The sequence below is a fragment of the Podarcis filfolensis genome (genome assembly GCF_964270895.1).
Source record: "Podarcis filfolensis genome assembly, chromosome: Z".
In the NCBI taxonomy this organism is placed as follows: domain Eukaryota; kingdom Metazoa; phylum Chordata; class Lepidosauria; order Squamata; family Lacertidae; genus Podarcis; species Podarcis filfolensis.
In genome coordinates, this window is record NC_139617.1 from 2,140,063 (window position 1) to 2,158,533 (window position 18,471).

Consider the following 18,471-nt stretch of genomic DNA (forward strand, 5'->3'; position numbering starts at 1 on the left):
TTTCTCTGCAAGGTCAAGGAAAATGGAAAAGCCCCCCCCCCATTGCCTTTTCATTCACAAATCCTGTCTGAAGGGTATGTCTGTGTATGAATAGGGTGAGCTCAGGAAATAAGTATTTATCATTGCAAAAGACTGGCCAGGCTCCCCAGGGTATCCAATCAAGTAAGCATTAACAGGTAACCTGCCAGACAGGAGGTAAACAACGCACTCAGATTTCTGTTGTAGGCCGCCCTTTCTGTTATGTAGGTATGATGTGTCTGGGGGGTGGTCTTGAGCTACACCCATTCTGTGATGTATGTATGATGTTTCTGGGAGTGGTCTTTGACTCCAGGGCGGGCAATTTAAAATGTCTATATAAGGGCAGGCACATCTTGGTTCAGAGTCCTCCTCCTTCTCCTGTGTGTGAAGGGGACATCCTGTTGCAACAGTTCAATAAAGATCAGGCTTACTAGCTGCTTTGCTTCTCAATATTCTCTGGTTGGCCTCTCTTATTTTCTCTGACCGATGGAGAACCTGCAAAGGACTCTATAAGGGCTCTTGTGTCCCCTATAAGGGAATAAGGGCAGATTTTCATTTATTACACTGGATTTAGGACTCAGCTAGACAGGTAAAGAAAAAGCAATTTATATGCTTCTAGCGTTTCAGTTTAAAGTGTTGTAAATTTAAACAGGGAAAACAGGTAGAGAAAAATGGGACTCCACGTCGCCAGCTGGTGGCACAATGTTATATCACACATACAACACATACAAATCACTTTTTCTTTACCGGTCTAGCTGAGTCTGGTCCATCAACAGTTGGCACCTGAACAGCAGGTGAACTTAGGGCACAAGTCACCTGTGAATAATCTTCTGTGTCTAGACTGTAGCTCTGTTTAAGTTGGGGATGGCAAACCTGTGACCTCAGGATGATCCCTGGCTATTGGGCATTCTGGCAGGAACTGGTTGGAGCAGGAGTGATGCCTTTTTGGGGGGGCGGGAGGTGAAAGGGTGTACCCCATGTGAATGATTTACTGTATTGGCCTGAATATAAGCCTCACTTTCCCCCAAAAGTCCGACCATGAAAAGTTAAAGTGTGGCTTATATTTGCGACCTTATGGTTTGTAGCCAGGAGCATGGGGCAAACAGTGCCAGGAGCACAGCAAAGTGACGCCCAACCCCTCTTCCCCAAGGCCGAGAAGGGAGAGAGTGAGGAAGCGGAAAGGCCACCAGCAACACAGCGCCCCCCCCCCCAGCAGCAGCAAGAAATGGAGCAGCTTATATTTGGGTCTTTTTTCTCCCCCCCCCCTCCAATTTTAAAGGTGTGGCTTATATTCGGGCCAATACAGTAAAATGCTTAAAGCAAAGGTGTGTGTGAGGTTTTGATTTTTTCAGGTAGTCTCTGCATATATAATAAGCTATGTGAATCATTACGAGAATCATCACCATTCTTTCGCATGACTACATCCACTGCTTTTTTTCTGGGGTTACGCAGGAGTACGCATACCCCTAAACATTTTGTGACTCTTTGTACTTTTGTCCATTTACTCTAATTATTTTTCCTGATTTGAACTATAAAATGGTGATTTTCTTGAGTCAAAAAGAGAGTACCCCTAAACATTTTTTTAGAAAAAAAGCACCGACTACATCCCTGTGTTGGGACAGGAGAGGAGGGTTGCCTGAGCCTGCTTCTGCAACATTTAAGAAAGATAGAATCATAGAATCATAGAGCTGGAAGAGACCACAAGGGCCATCGAGTCCAACCCCCTGCCAAGCAGGAAACACCATCAGAGCACTCCTGACATATGGTTGTCAAGCCTCTGCTTAAAGACCTCCAAAGAAGGAGACTCCACCACACTCCTTGGCAGCAAATTCCACTGTCGAACAGCTCTTATGGTCAGGAAGTTCTTCCTAATGTTTAGGTGGAATCTTCTTTCTTGTAGTTTGGATCCATTGCTCCGTGTCCGCTTCTCTGGAGCAGCAGAAAACAACCTTTCTCCCTCCTCTATGTGACATCCTTTTATATATTTGAACATGGCTATCATATCACCCCTTAAGCTCCTCTTCTCCAGGCTAAACATGCCCAGCTCCCTTAGCCGTTCCTCATAAGGCATCGTTTCCAGGCCTTTGACCATTTTGGTTGCCCTCCTCTGGACACGTTCCAGTTTGTCAGTGTCCTTCTTGAACTGTGGTGCCCAGAACTGGACACAGTACTCCAGGTGAGGTCTGACCAGAGCAGAATACAGTGGCACTATTACTTCCCTTGATCTAGATGCTATACTCCTATTGATGCAGCCCAGAATTGCATTGGCTTTTTTAGCTGCCGCGTCACACTGTTGGCTCATGTCAAGTTTGTGGTCAACCAAGACTCCTAGATGCTTTTCACATGTACTGCTCTCAAGCCAGGTGTCACCCATCTTGTATTTGTGCCTCTCATTTTTTTTGCCCAAGTGCAATACTTTACATTTCTCCCTGTTAAAATTCATCTTGTTTGTTTTGGCCCAGTTCTCTAATCTGTCAAGGTCGTTTTGATCTGTCCTCTGGGGTGTTAGCCACCCCTCCCAGTTTGGTGTCATCTGCAAATTTGATCAGGATGCCCTTGAGTCCATCATCCAAGTCGTTGATAAAGATGTTGAATAAGACCGGGCCCAAGACAGAACCCTGTGGCACCCCACTAGTCACTCTTCCGGGACTTCGCCTGTTCTCCAGGAACAGTGTCACTGCCGGGACTTCGCCTGTTCTCCAGGAATTCTCAAAGATGACTGCAAGTGGTTCTGAGATCACATCTGCCAGTTCTTTTCATACTCTTGGATGCAGTTCATCTGGCCCTGGAGACTTGAATACATCTAAACTAGCCAAGTATTCTTGTACATCCTTAGTTATTCTGGGCTGTGTTTCCTCTGCTGAATCATTTGCTCCAAATTCTTCAGGTCGGGCATTGTTTTCTTTATCAGAGAAGACTGAGGCAAAGAAGGCATTGAGGAGTTCAGCCCTTTCTGTGTCCCCTGTTTGCATTTCACCATCTTCTCCTCTGAGTGACCCCACTGTTTCTTTGTTCTTCCTTTTGCTACGAACATACCCATAAAAGCCTTTTTTGTTGCTTTTAACCTCTCTAGCAAGCCTGAGTTCATTCTGTGCTTTAGCTTTTCTGACTTTGTGTCTACACGTGCTGGCTATTTGTTTGAATTCCTCTTTGGTGGTTTCCCCCCTTTTCCATTTTTTGTACACATCCTTTTTTAATCTTAACTCAGTTAAAAGTTCTTTAGATAGCCACCCTGGCTTCTTTAGGCACCTTCCATGTTTCCGTCTCATTGGTATTGCCTGAAGTTGTGATTTTACTATCTCCCTCTTAACAAACTCCCAGCCATCATGAACTCCCTTTCCTTTTAGTATTACTGTCCATGGGATCTCACCCAGCACTTCCCTAAGTTTTATGAAGTCGGCTTTCTTAAAGTCGAGAAATTGAGTCCTAGTATGCTTGGCTGCTCCTTTCCGCTGTATAGTAAACTTCAGAAGAGCATGATCACTCGCGCCTAATGATCCTTCCACTTCTACCCCACTAACCAGGTCATCAACATTGGTTAGGACCAGATCTAAAATGGCTGTTCCTCTTGTTGCTTCTCCCACTTTCTGGACAATGAAGTTGTCTGCAAGGCCAGTGAGGAATCTGTTTGACCTTATGCTCTTGGCTGAGTTTGACATCCAACAAATATCCGGGTAATTGAAGTCCCCCATTACTACTATCTCCCTTCCTTTTGCATGCTTGGCCATCTGTTCCAGGAAGGCATCATCTATGTCCTCCGTTTGGCTTGGGGATCTATAGTAAACTCCCACAATAAGGTCACTGTTCTTCTTCTCTCCCTTAATTTTGACCCAAATGCTCTCACTTTGGCTTTGAGGTTCTAAATCTTGGATCTCTTCACAGGTATACACATCCCTGACATATAACGCCACTCCTCCTTCTTTCTTGTCTGGTCTGTTTCTCTGAAATAGATTGTATCCCTCCATTATTACATTCCAATCGTGGGACTTATCCCACCAGGTTTCAGTGATGCCTATTATGTCATATTTAGTTTGCTGTACCAAGAGCTCAAGCTCATCTTGTTTATTTCCCATGCTTTGCACATTAGTGTACAGACATTGAAGTCCATTAATCATTCCCCCGTGTCTCTTATTTAAGGATTTTTCCCTCCCACCACTAGGTCTGCGTGCTGTTTGCTCCATTTGGTCTATGACATTTGGATGATCATCTTCATCAATTGATAGACTCCTACCTTCAGGAGCACTGTCTCCCTCCCCCACATTAGTCAGTTTAAAGCCCTCCTGATGAGGTTTCTGAGATGGAAACAGAAAGATCAGATGAGTAGTGCTGCCTGCCAGTTTTGCATATTTTCCCATAACATTGTAAAAGCAGCTTGTGCCAGCCTGCTTTGGGAGAGAGCTATGCAAGCTCATTCTTGGGGAACATTCTCTCTCCCTCTCTCTCCTACACACACACACACACACACACACACACACACACTGCTTCCAGATAACCTGTTTATTAAGCATTCATCCTGATTCGCTCACAAAGTGTTCAGGGAGGTTAGGCATTAGCCATCTATTGAGCATTAATTTTGTTTGATCTCTTTGTGGGGAGGTTAGATGATATTGCATCAAGCAAATATCATCCCCCACCTTCTGTATTGTGAAAAATATGTTCTTCTTTGGAACAGGTTTGTTGAGCAAGAGCACCAAGTCAACTTCAATTGTGCAACCTGAGTTTGCTTGTACTGTATACAATTACATCCCACCCAAAAATGGAGATAGTCTGGAACAGGCTAGAATCCTGTCAGATTTCAGAAAGCAGTTTCTATCCCTTCTAGCACCTGATGGTGTCATAACAGGGATGCTTACCTTCCATGCCCAAACCTCTTACTTCAGTGATGGATGTCTTCTGGGGTGAATGGACTAATTTAGTTGGGCAATGATCTATTGGCACATGGATGATTATGTAAGTAAAGGCATTGGGTGGGGTTGTAACTGTTGCAGGTGGACAAGGATGTGCAATTTATGGCAAAACAATAAAAATAAATTCCTCTGTGGCAATTGTTGGGGTGGGTGAATTGTCAGTTGTAAGCTTTCCGTTTACAAGATTGCAGGTTCAACCACCAGTATCTCCAGGAAAAACCTATTCCTGAAGCCTTAGAGAATCAACGTCAGTCAGAGCAGACTGGGCAAGATGGCTAGCAATCTGTCTTAAAATACGGCAGCTTCATTTTACTTTTGGTTTAAAATTCCAGTTCATTTGGTAAACTCAGGCCATGTGCACTTGAAGTCGGATGAAGTTTCCATATAGGGTTGTTGTTATGAAAAATTGTGGGCATGGGCAGAGAACCACTTACACCCCCTGAGCAACTTGGTCTAAAGGATATTTATTTATTTATTTTCAATACTGCCCTTCACTCGAGGATCACAGGACAGTTTACAGTATAAAAACAATAATGGGGTCCTTCACCTTTACCTATCATTTAAACTGATAGCTCAGTTCACAGAGCATGAGACTTCATCTCCGGGTTGTGGGTTCGAGCCCCAGATTAGGCAAAATATTCCTGCGGGTTGGACTAGATTATCATTGTGGCCACTTTCAACTCTACACTTGTATGATTCTATGTACTCTAGTTAAAGGGTCACTCTGCAGCAACAAGACTGACAAGACCTTTATCTGCCTGATGCCTTAGAGAGCAAGTGCCCACGCGACTAGGGTGCACTGGGATGTGCTTTGGTGCAAGATAAGGCAACTTCATTTATTCATACAGTGAACTAGAAAGTCATATTTTTGTCCCCTGCCCTCAAGTTTCAAGCTGTTCATAAGGAGGAGTCCTCTGCAAAGGAGTATGTCCTCTGCAAAGCATTGTTTATGTAAGGAGAAGGAAGCTTTGCCAAAAGCTGAAGTACAAATGATCTGGCTGGGGTGGGATGTGGGCATTGCTGAAACAATTGACAGCTTTTCTGGAGATCTTATATGTGTCTGCTGTGTCTTAATCCTCACTCAATATAGCTTAAGTAAAACAAAGAGCTTGGACTACTGCAATGCGCTCTACGTGGGGCTACCTTTGAAGGTGACTCGGAAACTACAACTAATCCAGAATGCGGCAGCTAGACTGGTGACTGGGGGCGGCCGCCGAGACCACATAACACCGGTCTTGAAAGACCTACATTGGCTCCCAGTACGTTTCCGAGCACAATTCAAAGTGTTGGTGTTGACCTTTAAAGCCCTAAACGGCCTCGGCCCAGTATACCTGAAGGAGCGTCTCCACCCCCATCGTTCTGCCCGGATGCTGAGGTCCAGCGCCGAGGGCCTTCTGGCGGTTCCCTCATTGCGAGAAGCAAAGCTACAGGGAACCAGGCAGAGGGCCTTCTCGGTAGTGGCGCCTGCCCTGTGGAACGCCCTCCCATCGGATGTCAAAGTGATAAATAACTACCTGACATTCAGAAGACATCTTAAGGCAGCCCTGTTCAGGGAAGTTTTTAATCTGTGATATTTTAGTGTATTTTTGGTTTTCTATGGAAGCCGCCCAGAGTGGCTGGGGAAACCCAGTCAGATGGGCGGGGTACAAATAATAAATTATTATTATTATTATTATTATTATTATTATTATTATTATTATTCCTTTCTTTCTTTCCATGTTCTCTCCCACTTTCTCCCCCTGAAGATGTGACACCTTATCATGCCTATATTAAACAGGAACTCCTCCATGCTCACAAGAAGAAATTCTCAGGCCCACATGCCCAGTCAAAGGAGAAAAGGGGCAGGATCCCCTCAGCACTTCCCTCTCTGTCACACTGTTGTGCAAGAATACGTAAAGCTTGCGTGAGTCATCTCCCAGTAAACATGACAAAATGACTAAAGCGTTTCCAAAGCCAGGGAAAACTAAAGATACAGGGTTTGACTATAGGGCTTTTCATTTTTGGCCTGGGTTTAAATAATTCAAAGGGAACAGAGGAGAGAGTAGGCGGCAGCCTATGTTACTTAGGGAGTTCTAAATACAGGTCAACCCCATCCTCTAGCAGTTGCAGGGTAAGTCAGTGCACTGGTTATTTCTTTGTCATTCCTCCACAGCCAGTAGAAGTCAAACAGTGCAGAATGAGTAAAAGCAAGCAAGTCTGAGAATCTTAAATGAGACTTTTTTACCTTTCTTGAGCGAGTATGAGATGGAGTACCTTAAGGGAGGGGTAGTACCTCTGATGGGGGACATTTCCTGGGGGACATGTGAAAAGCATCTAGGAGTCTTGGTTGACCACAAACTTGACATGAGCCAACAGTGTGACGCGGCAGCTAAAAAAGCCAATGCAATTCTGGGCTGCATCAATAGGAGTATAGCATCTAGATCAAGGGAAGTAATAGTGCCACTGTATTCTGCTCTGGTCAGACCTCACCTGGAGTACTGTGTCCAGTTCTGGGCACCACAGTTCAAGGAGGACACTGACAAACTGGAACGTGTCCAGAGGAGGGCAACCAAAATGGTCAAAGGCCTGGAAACGATGCCTTATGAGGAACGGCTAAGGGAGCTGGGCATGTTTAGCCTGGAGAAGAGGAGGTTAAGGGGTGATATGATAGCCATGTTCAAATATATAAAAGGATGTCACATAGAGGAGGGAGAAAGGTTGTTTTCTCCTGCTCCAGAGAAGCGGACACGGAGCAATGGATCCAAACTACAAGAAAGAAGATTCCACCTAAACATTAGGAAGAACTTCCTGACAGTAAGAGCTGTTTGACAGTGGAATTTGCTGCCAAGGAGTGTGGTGGAGTCTCCTTCTTTGGAGGTCTTTAAGCAGAGGCTTGACAACCATATGTCAGGAGTGCTCTGATGGTGTCTCCTGCTTGGCAGGGGGTTGGACTCGATGGCCCTTGTGGTCTCTTCCAACTCTATGATTCTATGATTCCTTCTGGGGTTGTTTGTCACCTTTGGTCCCCACTCTGAACTCAGCTCTCACCTGTGGCTCCTAAAAGTTGCCAGGATGTGGCCACCCACCATCAATGGCTTCGACTGGCCAGCTAAACTAGGCAAGGGTAGCCAACGGATCTCAAACCCTCAGTGGGTTATGGACTTCCCCTGCATGTGAAGACAGGCTCTGGTGTATTAAATGCACAAGATCAATTGTGGGTCCAATGGTCAAGAAGGTGGCTGCTGCACATGCTGTAGAGGGAAGTGAGGTGCTGATGGAGCTCATCAGCCTGGGAAGTAGCTCATCTAGAAGAAGGACAATTCTGATCCTAAATCTCTATTGCCTTGTGGGATATCTTCAGGAGAAGAAATGGCTAAGGAGTGAACTCTACAATCCAGAGTGGAGTTCCTTTAACAGTTGGATGGTGCCTGGCATGCCTCCTTCCAGCAACTCTTGCAGCCAAGTGGGTGCCAAACTAATTACTCTGGTTTGTTTTGAACTACATCCAAAAGATGAGCCCAGGACCTCCATGCACACTGCATAGGCTTGTACCCCAGGGCACTGGTGGAGGAAGAGGAGTGGGGGGGGGGAGCACAGCACCACCAGCAGCGTGATCCCGGTGGGGTGCCATCATGGTTGCCTCCCCACCCACACTGGGTGCCACGCCCCTGCAGGCAACGCACCATGCCTCCAGGACACGCACCAGCCCCGCCCCCGCCTGCTCTCTGCCACACCCCCCCCCCAGTGCCGGAGCATGAAGCTCTGCCACTGCCCCAGGGAGGTCACTTTGGAGGTCATTTTGATTCCACACCGAGGCACACTCCATTGTTTCTCGACAGAAGAATGCCAACAACCTGAGGTCCAAATGCAGCCCAGGTGATGGAACTCCATGTGGACCAACCCCATCTTCAGTCACCCCTCATCACTGTCCCTGCTTCATATCTTACTTCACTGTCTTTGCTTGGCTAGATGGCACTTTGAACTCTCATTGCTGACTCTGGCTCACCTGGGTTTTGGATAGAAAAACAGGTGAGAGAATTTATTGTAGAACCTGGCCCGCTGTGCAAAGAAAAAATATACATTAATTAATTTAGTCTCTTTCAACCTCTGGCTCTGCCACCCCGGTGTGTAGCCCCCAAATGGGAGCCCAGAAGGGAATGTGACCCTCAGGCTGAAAAAGGTTCCCCAACCTTGCACTCTCTCTCTGTAAAATACCTGTATTTGGCATAGAGGCTGCAGGGCATTCTTTCTGGCTTCTGCTTTTTATATTGAGCACAAAAGACATGTTCACACAACCACCTTATTTACAAAGCAGTTTTACATTTTATTATATTCCATTGTACAACTTTACATGGTACCGTATTCAAGTTCATTCTTTTCAGTACAAGGTGATTTGATAAATGCCTTTTGGTGTATTCCATAGATTTTAAGAATGCAACAACAACAACAACAAAAGATACAAGAAGGAAAGCATATTATAGAGGCACTTTCACAGTCTCTGAATTAAGCAAGTACCCTTTTTGAAAGCCAGTTGATTCTGCTTAAACAAAGAAAAATATTGAGACCATTTTGTTCACGTGTCTGGAGGTTAACATCTTTCAGGCAACAGTCCCAAGTATTCCTGAGAAAGATCTGTAGAATGTCAAGAGTCACTCCCAAGTTTCTTTTTAAACGTCAAACGTAGATCTAAGTGAGCCATAGCCATTGCCTGAAGTTCCACTTATTGCACAGAACACATGTAAGGTGTTGTGCATCCATGAGGACTGAATGGTATCTTCTTGGTACATCTAAAAAAACCCCAAAGCTGAGTTAGCAAATTAAGCAAAAACCTTATCTGTTCCTAACAGCAACAAAAATTGTTTCAACAACACAAAAGGAAATGTAGAATGGTGTTACCCAACCTGGTCTTCAAAGCTGTTATTGCAAAGGCAGCATTAAAAGAAAACAAAAGAGAATAGGAAAGAGAAGTTATTTAGCAATGATGTCTACTATGCTCTCAAAATAACCCCAGAGCTAGAAGGGGTTCAGAAGATCATCTGATCAAATACTTGTAAGATTAAGACGTTATTAATTGTCCTGAAAGCTTCCAACAAAGAAAATCCCATAAGTGCTCTAAATAGCTTGTTCCACTTCTAGTTCTCAAAATTAGAGGGAGTTTCCTAATAATTAGGTTTGGGTTCTTGCGGAATTCTACCTTAGAATTGTACAGGGTCACACCTAAAGGGTCAATGGAGCATTCCAGAACCAAGAAATTGCTCTGGAAGTGGTAAAAACCACTTTCTTTTATTTAGTAACAAAGGAATTCCCTTCTACTGAGTCAGACCATTGATTCATTAGCTCAGAAGTGTCTGCATTGCATGCAAGTGGCTCTCTAGGGTTTCAGACAGGAGTCTCTTCCTGTTTCAGCAGGAGACACCGGAGGCTGAACTAAGAACTTTCTGCTTGCATTGTTTCCAATGAGGTTCTATGTAGGAAGACGCCCCACCACCAAATTGGATCATGCTCAGTGCCTTTATTCTTCACAAGTTTCAAAGATTCATGGCAGGCTAGATCATCTCTGGGAGCCATTTTGGAATGCCTTATCCAAGCGTGGCACTTGGACTCCTGGTTAAAAGCATAGAGGTCTGCAGGGCAAATCAAAGCAAACACAAACCCAGTACTGACACCCACACTCAGCCCCCTGAAATATTTCCCTGTCAGACTGCTGAGTTTGGCATCCATGCATGGGCATAGCCACAGGTAGGAATGGCATGGAAACAGAAAATGTCTACTCGTGTCTACAAAGTCACTAATTCCTTTTCTGTCTGTCAGGAGTAGCTATGTATAAGATAGTTCATAGCCCCAGGGGCGCATAATCTGTGGCCCTCCAGATGTTGCTGAAATAAAACTCGCACCATTTCTGACCATTAGCCATGTGGGCTGATGGGAGTTTGGAGTTTAACAACATCTGAAAGACCACATGTTCCCCACCCAGTCTTAACCAAGCACCTCCTGTCTTACTAGTGTTCAAGATGGTGTAGGGGAGGTAGAGGGAGACCACCTCCTCCCGGCCAATTTTTGCTAACTATTGGCCTCCAAAAAAAAAAAGTCATTTAAGGGGGTCTCTCTGCCCCCCTGTAGGGCAAGCACTGTGTGTCCCTACTAACCCTTACAACTAGCAGAGGAAGAGAAGTGAAATTTTGGTCTTTTAGAATAACAGATACATGAAGAACAGAAGTTAGAAGGAACCTTCTAATATTAACAACCTGATGGAAGAGAAGAAAAGGCAAATAAAATATATCCTTTTTTATTTAAATTATCTTCCCCCTCTGTAATGGGTGTAACAAATTATTCACATCTTGAATTAACTAATTAAAACTGGGATACCTTTTTTAAAGTGGGGCATATCCAGCTATTTGCTGTTTTCAGGTGGAAATGAATAATACGTGGCAAATTCTAATCACACAGTTATAGTAGATTGAGAGGTCTTGCAGACTTTCTGCAATAAGGAAAGTGGGGAGCAGGGGAAATGCACTGGACATAAATGTCATCTAACTTCTCTGCAAACACAGAATGAATGCTCAATAAATAATCAACGTTGTCTGATCTCCCTTCAAACAAATCAGGACAAATGCTTAATAAACAGGTCAACTGGGATAAGTGGAGCTTACTCTTTAAGTTACCTGGGTGTTAATATTGTGAGCCATTAACTTTCCTGTTCAACACACTTCCATTAATCAAAAATACCAGAAAGATTCTTTAGTGCTCTGGTTCATGTCAAGATTTGCTGTAGCTGAGGAAAAGAACAGTCTGGCATTTCTTTACAGAGTACAGAAGCAGTGCAACCAGAGATTAAGGAAGCTAGACTTTCTGGTAGAGAGTTATATTTCCACTGGAGATGCTACCAGTGCTGCTGTTGTTGTGATATTTATCATTTCTTTATGGTTCTCCCTCATCTTTCCTCAAAGGACAGAGCAAAGTACATGGCTCCCCCTCTGCCCAGTTTTGGCCTCGCAGCAACCCTGCATGGTGGGCTGGGCTGGAAGATTATGACTGGCCCAAGCTCACCCTGTGAGCTTTGTGGCCAAATAAGAGATCTGACCCTGGGTCTCCCTCGTCCTAGTCCAACATGCTCACCCATCTCCCTCCATCCTGGTGCCTTTCAAATGCTTTGAACTGCAACTCTAATCATCATAATCCCTGACTGTGGGCCATGCTGGCTGGGGCAGATGGGCATTGTAGTCTAAAGCATCAGGAGGACTCCAGGTTGGGGAAAGCTGCTCTATCTGCCGCACTCCTGCTGGCTTCTGGTGACAATGTTCCAGATATGCTGAGACGTGTTGTACAAAAGAACACCAGTCCAAAGTTCAGAGCAGTAAAAGAGCAACCGGCCCCACACCACACCAGCAGTGGTGAGGGCAAATGGTGGACTCCCTGCTTTTCTTCAGAATGCCACATCTTTCAAGTTGAGACACAGTGTGGTCACCCATCTGCTGGGCTTGATTGCCAAATCAAGGAACCTGTCCAAAACGGTGCAAGACTTGTACCCCAGACCTAGTCATTGTGTTTTTCCCAGTAGGTGACCTCTTGAGGGGTTTTCCCCACCCTACTAATAATTTTTAAAACCAAGTATAGTTTTAAGAAACTTCGGGGTAACTAACAGCCACCCAACTGACTGAATTTTTAAAGCCCCAAACCTTTATTTCTGGTAAGTCCTTGTGTGGCTTTTTCTATAACCCTGTCTTGGAGTCACAGCCTGCTCCAAGAATGTGCAGCCCCACTTCCTGTTTTGCAAGTGTGGTTCAAGAGTTCTCCTAAATGACAACAGATGCTCAAATCTGGGCTTTGCAGGATTTGGGTTTTTTGCTTTAAATCAAAGTAAGACCTGAGTAGGGTTTGGGAAATACCTGAGTGGATGATTTGTATTAGGGGAACAGAACGAGAGAGGCTTATAGGGTATAAATGAGAAGACTGTGGCCTTCAGAGATGGTGGGTCTTTCAACTCTCATGAACCCTACAATATCTGGAGGGACACCAACTCCCCATCAACTCTAGGAGCGTAGGCGATCTTCCATGCTGAATGTTACACAGTCTGTGAATGCTGGAAGCAAGAAAATCCAGCACTTTTGGTTTGGAGCTTGAAGCAGACACTGCTCACACGATTTCCAAACTTTTCAAATCCAGGAGGAGGAATAGAAATATATTTGCTTTTTTAAAGTTCGTTTGGGATCTTGCATTGGATCTGTACAGGGGATATGCCCTGTACAGCACCCATCACAACCACCTTCATTTTTAAGACTTAAAACTGCAATTGGCTATTTGCCCAAATGCTGTTAGCTTTTTCAGTTTCTCTAATGTTGTTCCTTAGTGTCAGGGAACTGCCATAGGAACTAGAGGAGGAGGCGAGGCCCCACAACGATGCTGGAGAGGGGCCAAGCAGGGAGAGAGGCAAGTCTCCTGTTGGGGAAGAAATTCAGCGCAACACCAGGGATAGAGGGGGGCCAATGGGGGAAGCAGAGAGCAGGCTCCGGGACTCTTCACTGGACACCAGCGGGGAGAACACAGGTCCTCCGCTACCCACGCCCTCCCTGCGCAGAAGACTTCCGTGCAGGGAGAGTAGGAGGAGACTGGGCGTCAAACAACTTTTATGTTGGAAAAGGTTTAAGAAACGCCCACTGACGGATGCTGCCAGCGACTGAACAGCCACGGAGTGGATGGCTGTCCAGTGAGAAATGGTTTAACCAGCCAACCTAGCCCAGAGCGGCGGCTATTTACGCACAAGCAACCCCTAAAGCCATTACACTTAGTGTTCAAAAGAACTCTGTGGATCTTTGAAGCTTCTTGAGCGTCCTCTTTAAGTATGTAACTACTAGGATAGGCTGCATCAGATCATCTGCGGTTCCCCCCCCCCCAAACACCCAAGACAGGCAAACTATGAGAAGCTTTTTTGAATAACAATCTGGAGTGCATCAAAAATGACAGCCTGTTCCAAACTGACTCCTAATGACCCCATTACTTGAGAGAGATCTCTTAGAAGTTTGTTTTCCCTATTTGAATATTAACGGAATGCAGAAGCCATTCCGTCATCCACATGCAAATAAAACAGCAGAAAACTGGGAGGGAATTGTGGGTGCGTTATCACAGTGTGTCTCTGGGGATATGTTCAACCTCTAAACACTTTCAGTACTGAGAAGCCAATTTGCATTGTTTTAATTTTGTTTATAATGTGCCCTAGAGGCTATGTACAGAAGGGCAGGGTTATAGATTCCCAGGCAGGCAGGCAGGCCGGCCCTCTTCAGGGATTTCAGGGGAGGGGGGAGGGGAGAAAGTGAAAGCTGACTGTCAGTCAAGCAGGCCAGAAGAAAGGCCAGGGCCCCAAATTGACAGTGGCTGGTGTTCACATGCCAAACATGTGCCCCAGTTCTGCACTCCTGTCCAGCCTCCAGCTATTTATTGAATGTGGGTGCCCGTTTTTCATTTTGTTTTGCTGTTATTCCTATCATGGTTTGCTTTCTCTGAAGAACTCTCAGCTTTCAAACAGCAGAGGAACCAAGCATGTGAGATCCAAAGTTGAGCCAAAATTCAGCAAGGAGGTACAGTATGTGCGCAGTTGTCCTAAAATCACCCTCTGAGCATACCTTTTTCTCATTGTCATTTTGCATTCCACTTGGCTGGTGATGTCTGTAACCCCCCCCCCCCCCAATAAAGGCACTACATGATGATGAGGTGCTGTTCCTAGACCCCCATATTTCATCCCCACAGCATAATGCCTCCTGTGAATGTGGAGAGTGAAACTGGAGAGGCCAAAGTCAGGGGGGAGACATTTCAGCCCAGCCCTAACAACTGCCTCAACAGGGCATGTTGGAGGTCACATCATCATAACCTTCAGTCACTGTTTGTGTGCACTGTTTTATTCTAACTGCAGATTCTAGATTACCACATTGCAGAGTATGGATGGTGATGATGATTGCTGTGCTGCTCTGATCCTGAAAGGATATCCAATTTACACAAGCACACCCCATTAAAAAACCGGCCTAGTGTTGGCATCAGCACCGGCCAGCTGTCAGGAACATCACACTTTGCCAGGGTCCATGGCTTAGGACTCTCCTGTGGTTTCTTTTCTTTTTTCTTTTCTTTTCAAAGGCCTGGTCCTGCGCTATGAGCAGTGCCAGGTAGCTGGATCAAGCTGTCATTTTAAGTTTCCCACAACGCTGTTGTGGCATCAACATTCTAGGGGATTATGGTAATTTAAAATGATGGATAGAGCCATCGGCTGGACTCCTGCCCGCTAACCAGGGCCCACTGACATAAGGAGGGGCAGCAACAGAGATTAGGGTGCCCAGGACCCGCTCAAACCTGGTATTGACTTTTGCTACACAATGACAATCCAAGGAACCTTTGACCCTTTCCCTAGATCAAGCTTAATAAACTTATGTAAATAGCATTTGCTCACATTCTCGCTCCTCTTTTTTCTCCCTCTGTTGTTTCCCAACTGTATATTTCATATATTAATTTTGTGGAACAGGGACTTGTTAATGTTGCCAAGGTGCCCAGGAGACTGATAGTATAAGTATAAGGATTTTTGTTAATCATCAGCGTAATAATCATCATAATAATGAAAATCAATAGCCACATATCTTGATGCCTTGGCTGGGAGAGGCTCTGTGTACATTTACTTTCAGAGCAGCCCGCCTGGACTCTCTACCTGTTCATGGATGATGTCTGAAAGCTCTTTCACCATGTTCCTGAAGTTGGACTTCAGCTCTTCATGGTATTCTGCCTGGTCCTCCTTGATTAGGCGCTCGTTGAGCTCAAGGGCAATTCCACAGGCCTGAATAAACTTCCTGTTGAGAGAAAAGAGAATTTATGGGACGCCGGCTGACTCATGTAGGCAGTGAAGCTGCAAAACAAATAGGCGTGTGCATTGACTTTGGCACTTGCGATACTGAGACGGCCTAGTGCACAGGTGACTGATGAAGACCTGGATTCTGGCAGCTAACAACCTTTTCTAGTACTGTATCTTTGTCTAGGCAAAGGAATATGGGTCATATTCTTAAAACATTTATATCCTGTCTTTTGTAATGCCCCACAAGGAGACATCTAATGCTAAAATAAAATAGCATACATGATAAACCTGGCACCATTGTTGTCAGTCTTTAAGTGGGTAGGATTTGCCCTTATTATTTTATTAAAATATTTATATATTGCTATTTATATAAAAAAGTGGTTTGCCACAATTATAAATTAAAACCACACAATAAAAACCATGTAAAAAGTTAAAATCAGTAATCAGCTCTTAATATGGTTTTGGATGAGCATTTTATGTATTTTGTATTGTCCACTGCTTAATTTTTTCTGTTTTTAAATTGCTACTATTTATTGTATTTTATTTTGTTAGGTGGCTTTGAGACTTTTTCTTTCATATAGAGTGACTTACAAATGTAACTATTATTATTATTAAATTAGAATGATAATAATTCTGAGTTGTGTGACTGAAATGTCTCACCACTTTTAATTCAGGGAGAAAGACTGCTTCCTCACAGCTCTCAGGAAAACTGCCTTGGAGTCCATTATGTAAATCTAGCCCAGGGGTCGGCAAACTAAGGCCAGCGGGCTGGATGAGGCCCACTAGGCTCGTAAATCTGGCCCGCGGACCCTGCCGCCCACTCAGTCAGTGCCCGGACTGAGCTAAAGCGGCGCAGCGCAGCATTTCCTTGAAAAGAAGCCACAGACGCCTCACCACCTGGGGACTGACTTCCGTGATGATGGCACGTCTTGGGATTGGCTATAGGAAGCTCCTGCAGTCAATCCGAAGCCGCAGACGCCTCTGGGCAGGTGGCGACGCTGGCAAGGCTTCCGATTGGCAATCCGAAGCCTCGCTGACTGTGCGAGGACAGAGAGGCCGGCAGGCGGGCGGCGTTGTGAGAGGTGCGTCGCGGGGCTTCAGCTGGAGCTTGTCGCGCCTGGCGCCCGGCTTGTCGCTGCTGCTGATGGCGCACTCGGCAGCCGCACGGGGGCAGCTGGAGGGTGAGTTGTGCTCCACCTGCCCGGCACTCCGCATGTGTGGCCTGCCTGCCAACCTGGCCTTGGACAACGGGCCACAGTGTGTGGTGCACGCTGCCTGGGAGCTCTGCAGGGATGGGCTGATGGATTGGCTGCTTCTCGTCAGCAACGCTGGTGAGCGGGCAGTGCTGAGATGCGCTCCTGAGCATGTGCAGAGTGTGTTCCTCCTCCAGGTCCAGTGGCAGCTGTGGGACTGGCTTGCAAGGTGTTTATATTTTTCAAAATATAGTCCAGCCCCCCACAAGGTCTGAGGGACAGTGGACCGACCCCCCTGATGAAAATGTTTGCTGACCCCAGATCTAGCCTCTTGTACTGTAGCCTGTTATACTGTTCAAAGTCAGTCTCTCCAAACCTGGTGCGCTCCGGATGTTGTTGTTTTTTTTACTATGGATGCATTGGCTGGGGCTGATGGGGATTATACTCCAAAACATATGGAGGGCACCAGGTTGACAAATAAGCAGTGAAATAAGCATTGATATGCAGGGCAATGTGTCTCAATGGTGCTGACATTTGGACAAATTCCACATCCTGAGAATCTTTGAATTGTTGTTATATTTTACAAAACTAATTACACATTCCATAATGTGTAAAGATTAGCCTCGGATCCTAGGAAGCCCAGGAGGTTAAGGGGATGTTCCGGGGGCGGGGGGGATTTGGAACACCACTTTCCTCTACACCCTTCTCCACAAAAAAAAATAGAAGAGACAAGTACACGTTCCTGCATTTGATTTGGTTCTGTTTTGTGTGTGCAGAGTACAGAAGGCCCTTGGCATGTTGGGATTGTGCCCACTTCCCCGCAGCGTAGTGGGAAGGACTCTGTCCCCTGCAGTTTCATAGAAAGTCTGTTAGGTGGGCACCCAAAGTATCATTTGAAGGCACAGGGGACAGTCACCTCATTCCAACTATGTGGGTCTGGACAGTGCTTGGATGGGACTGTGCTTGAGATCCCTCCTACACACTGCCTTGGGTCCCATCGCAGATGAGAAATAAACATAATAGATTAAAATAAAACATAACTACCTGAACATTTCTTTCAGTTCGTTCACCTTCTTGCTGGGATATTTGCTGGAGTGCTTGTCATCTAGGAAAGCCCGTGCATAGGCTAGTGGGCCAGCATTGACCTAAGAAAAGTTAAAACACAGAATTAAATTCCTACAGATTTCAGACAAAAATCAGAAATTTCAGAGAAAAAGCCGAGAAGATTCTAGGAGGACCCCTTCTGCGTTGAAAAGTTCTTCTGGTCCAGCCTTCCTTCCTCCCACAGTGGCCAGCAACAGCCATTTCCTCCTTCTGTCACTGTTATTCAGAGGTTCCATTTTGCCATCACCACTAATAAATAAAGCCCCCCTCCTCTTCCTCCATATCTGTCTACTTCCCCTTTTAAAGTAATCTAAGAGAGGTCATCAACACATCTTGTAACACTGCTTTCCATAAATTATTACACATTGTGTAAACAAGTGCCGTCTTTTATCTATCCTCCTCCATCTGTCAATCAGAATACTTAAGAATTCCAGTGATGATTGTG

At 45.3% G+C, this 18,471-nt stretch overlaps 2 protein-coding genes across 5 annotated transcripts in view; one reads left to right on the forward strand and one right to left on the reverse strand.

Annotated features, from left to right (window-relative positions):
• The window catches only part of KLHL13 (kelch like family member 13), a 1,461,558-nt gene that overhangs the window by 1,124,955 nt on the left and 318,132 nt on the right, over positions 1 to 18,471 (forward strand). The window lies entirely within an intron of this gene.
• DOCK11 (dedicator of cytokinesis 11) overlaps positions 9,205 to 18,471 on the reverse strand; it is a 153,663-nt gene continuing 144,396 nt past the window's right edge. For 2 of the 4 annotated variants that reach the window (XM_083595334.1, XM_083595335.1), the window contains exons 51-53: positions 17,967 to 18,067; positions 15,589 to 15,727; positions 9,205 to 9,691 (exon numbers count right to left, since the gene is read on the reverse strand). In XM_083595334.1, coding sequence (XP_083451460.1) covers positions 9,572 to 9,691; positions 15,589 to 15,727; positions 17,967 to 18,067 — 360 coding nt within the window. In that variant the 3' untranslated portion in view covers positions 9,205 to 9,571. Of the gene's footprint in view, positions 9,692 to 9,800; positions 9,819 to 15,588; positions 15,728 to 17,966; positions 18,068 to 18,471 lie in introns of all 4 variants that reach the window. The other 2 variants (XM_083595336.1, XM_083595337.1) reach the window with 2 other exon arrangements.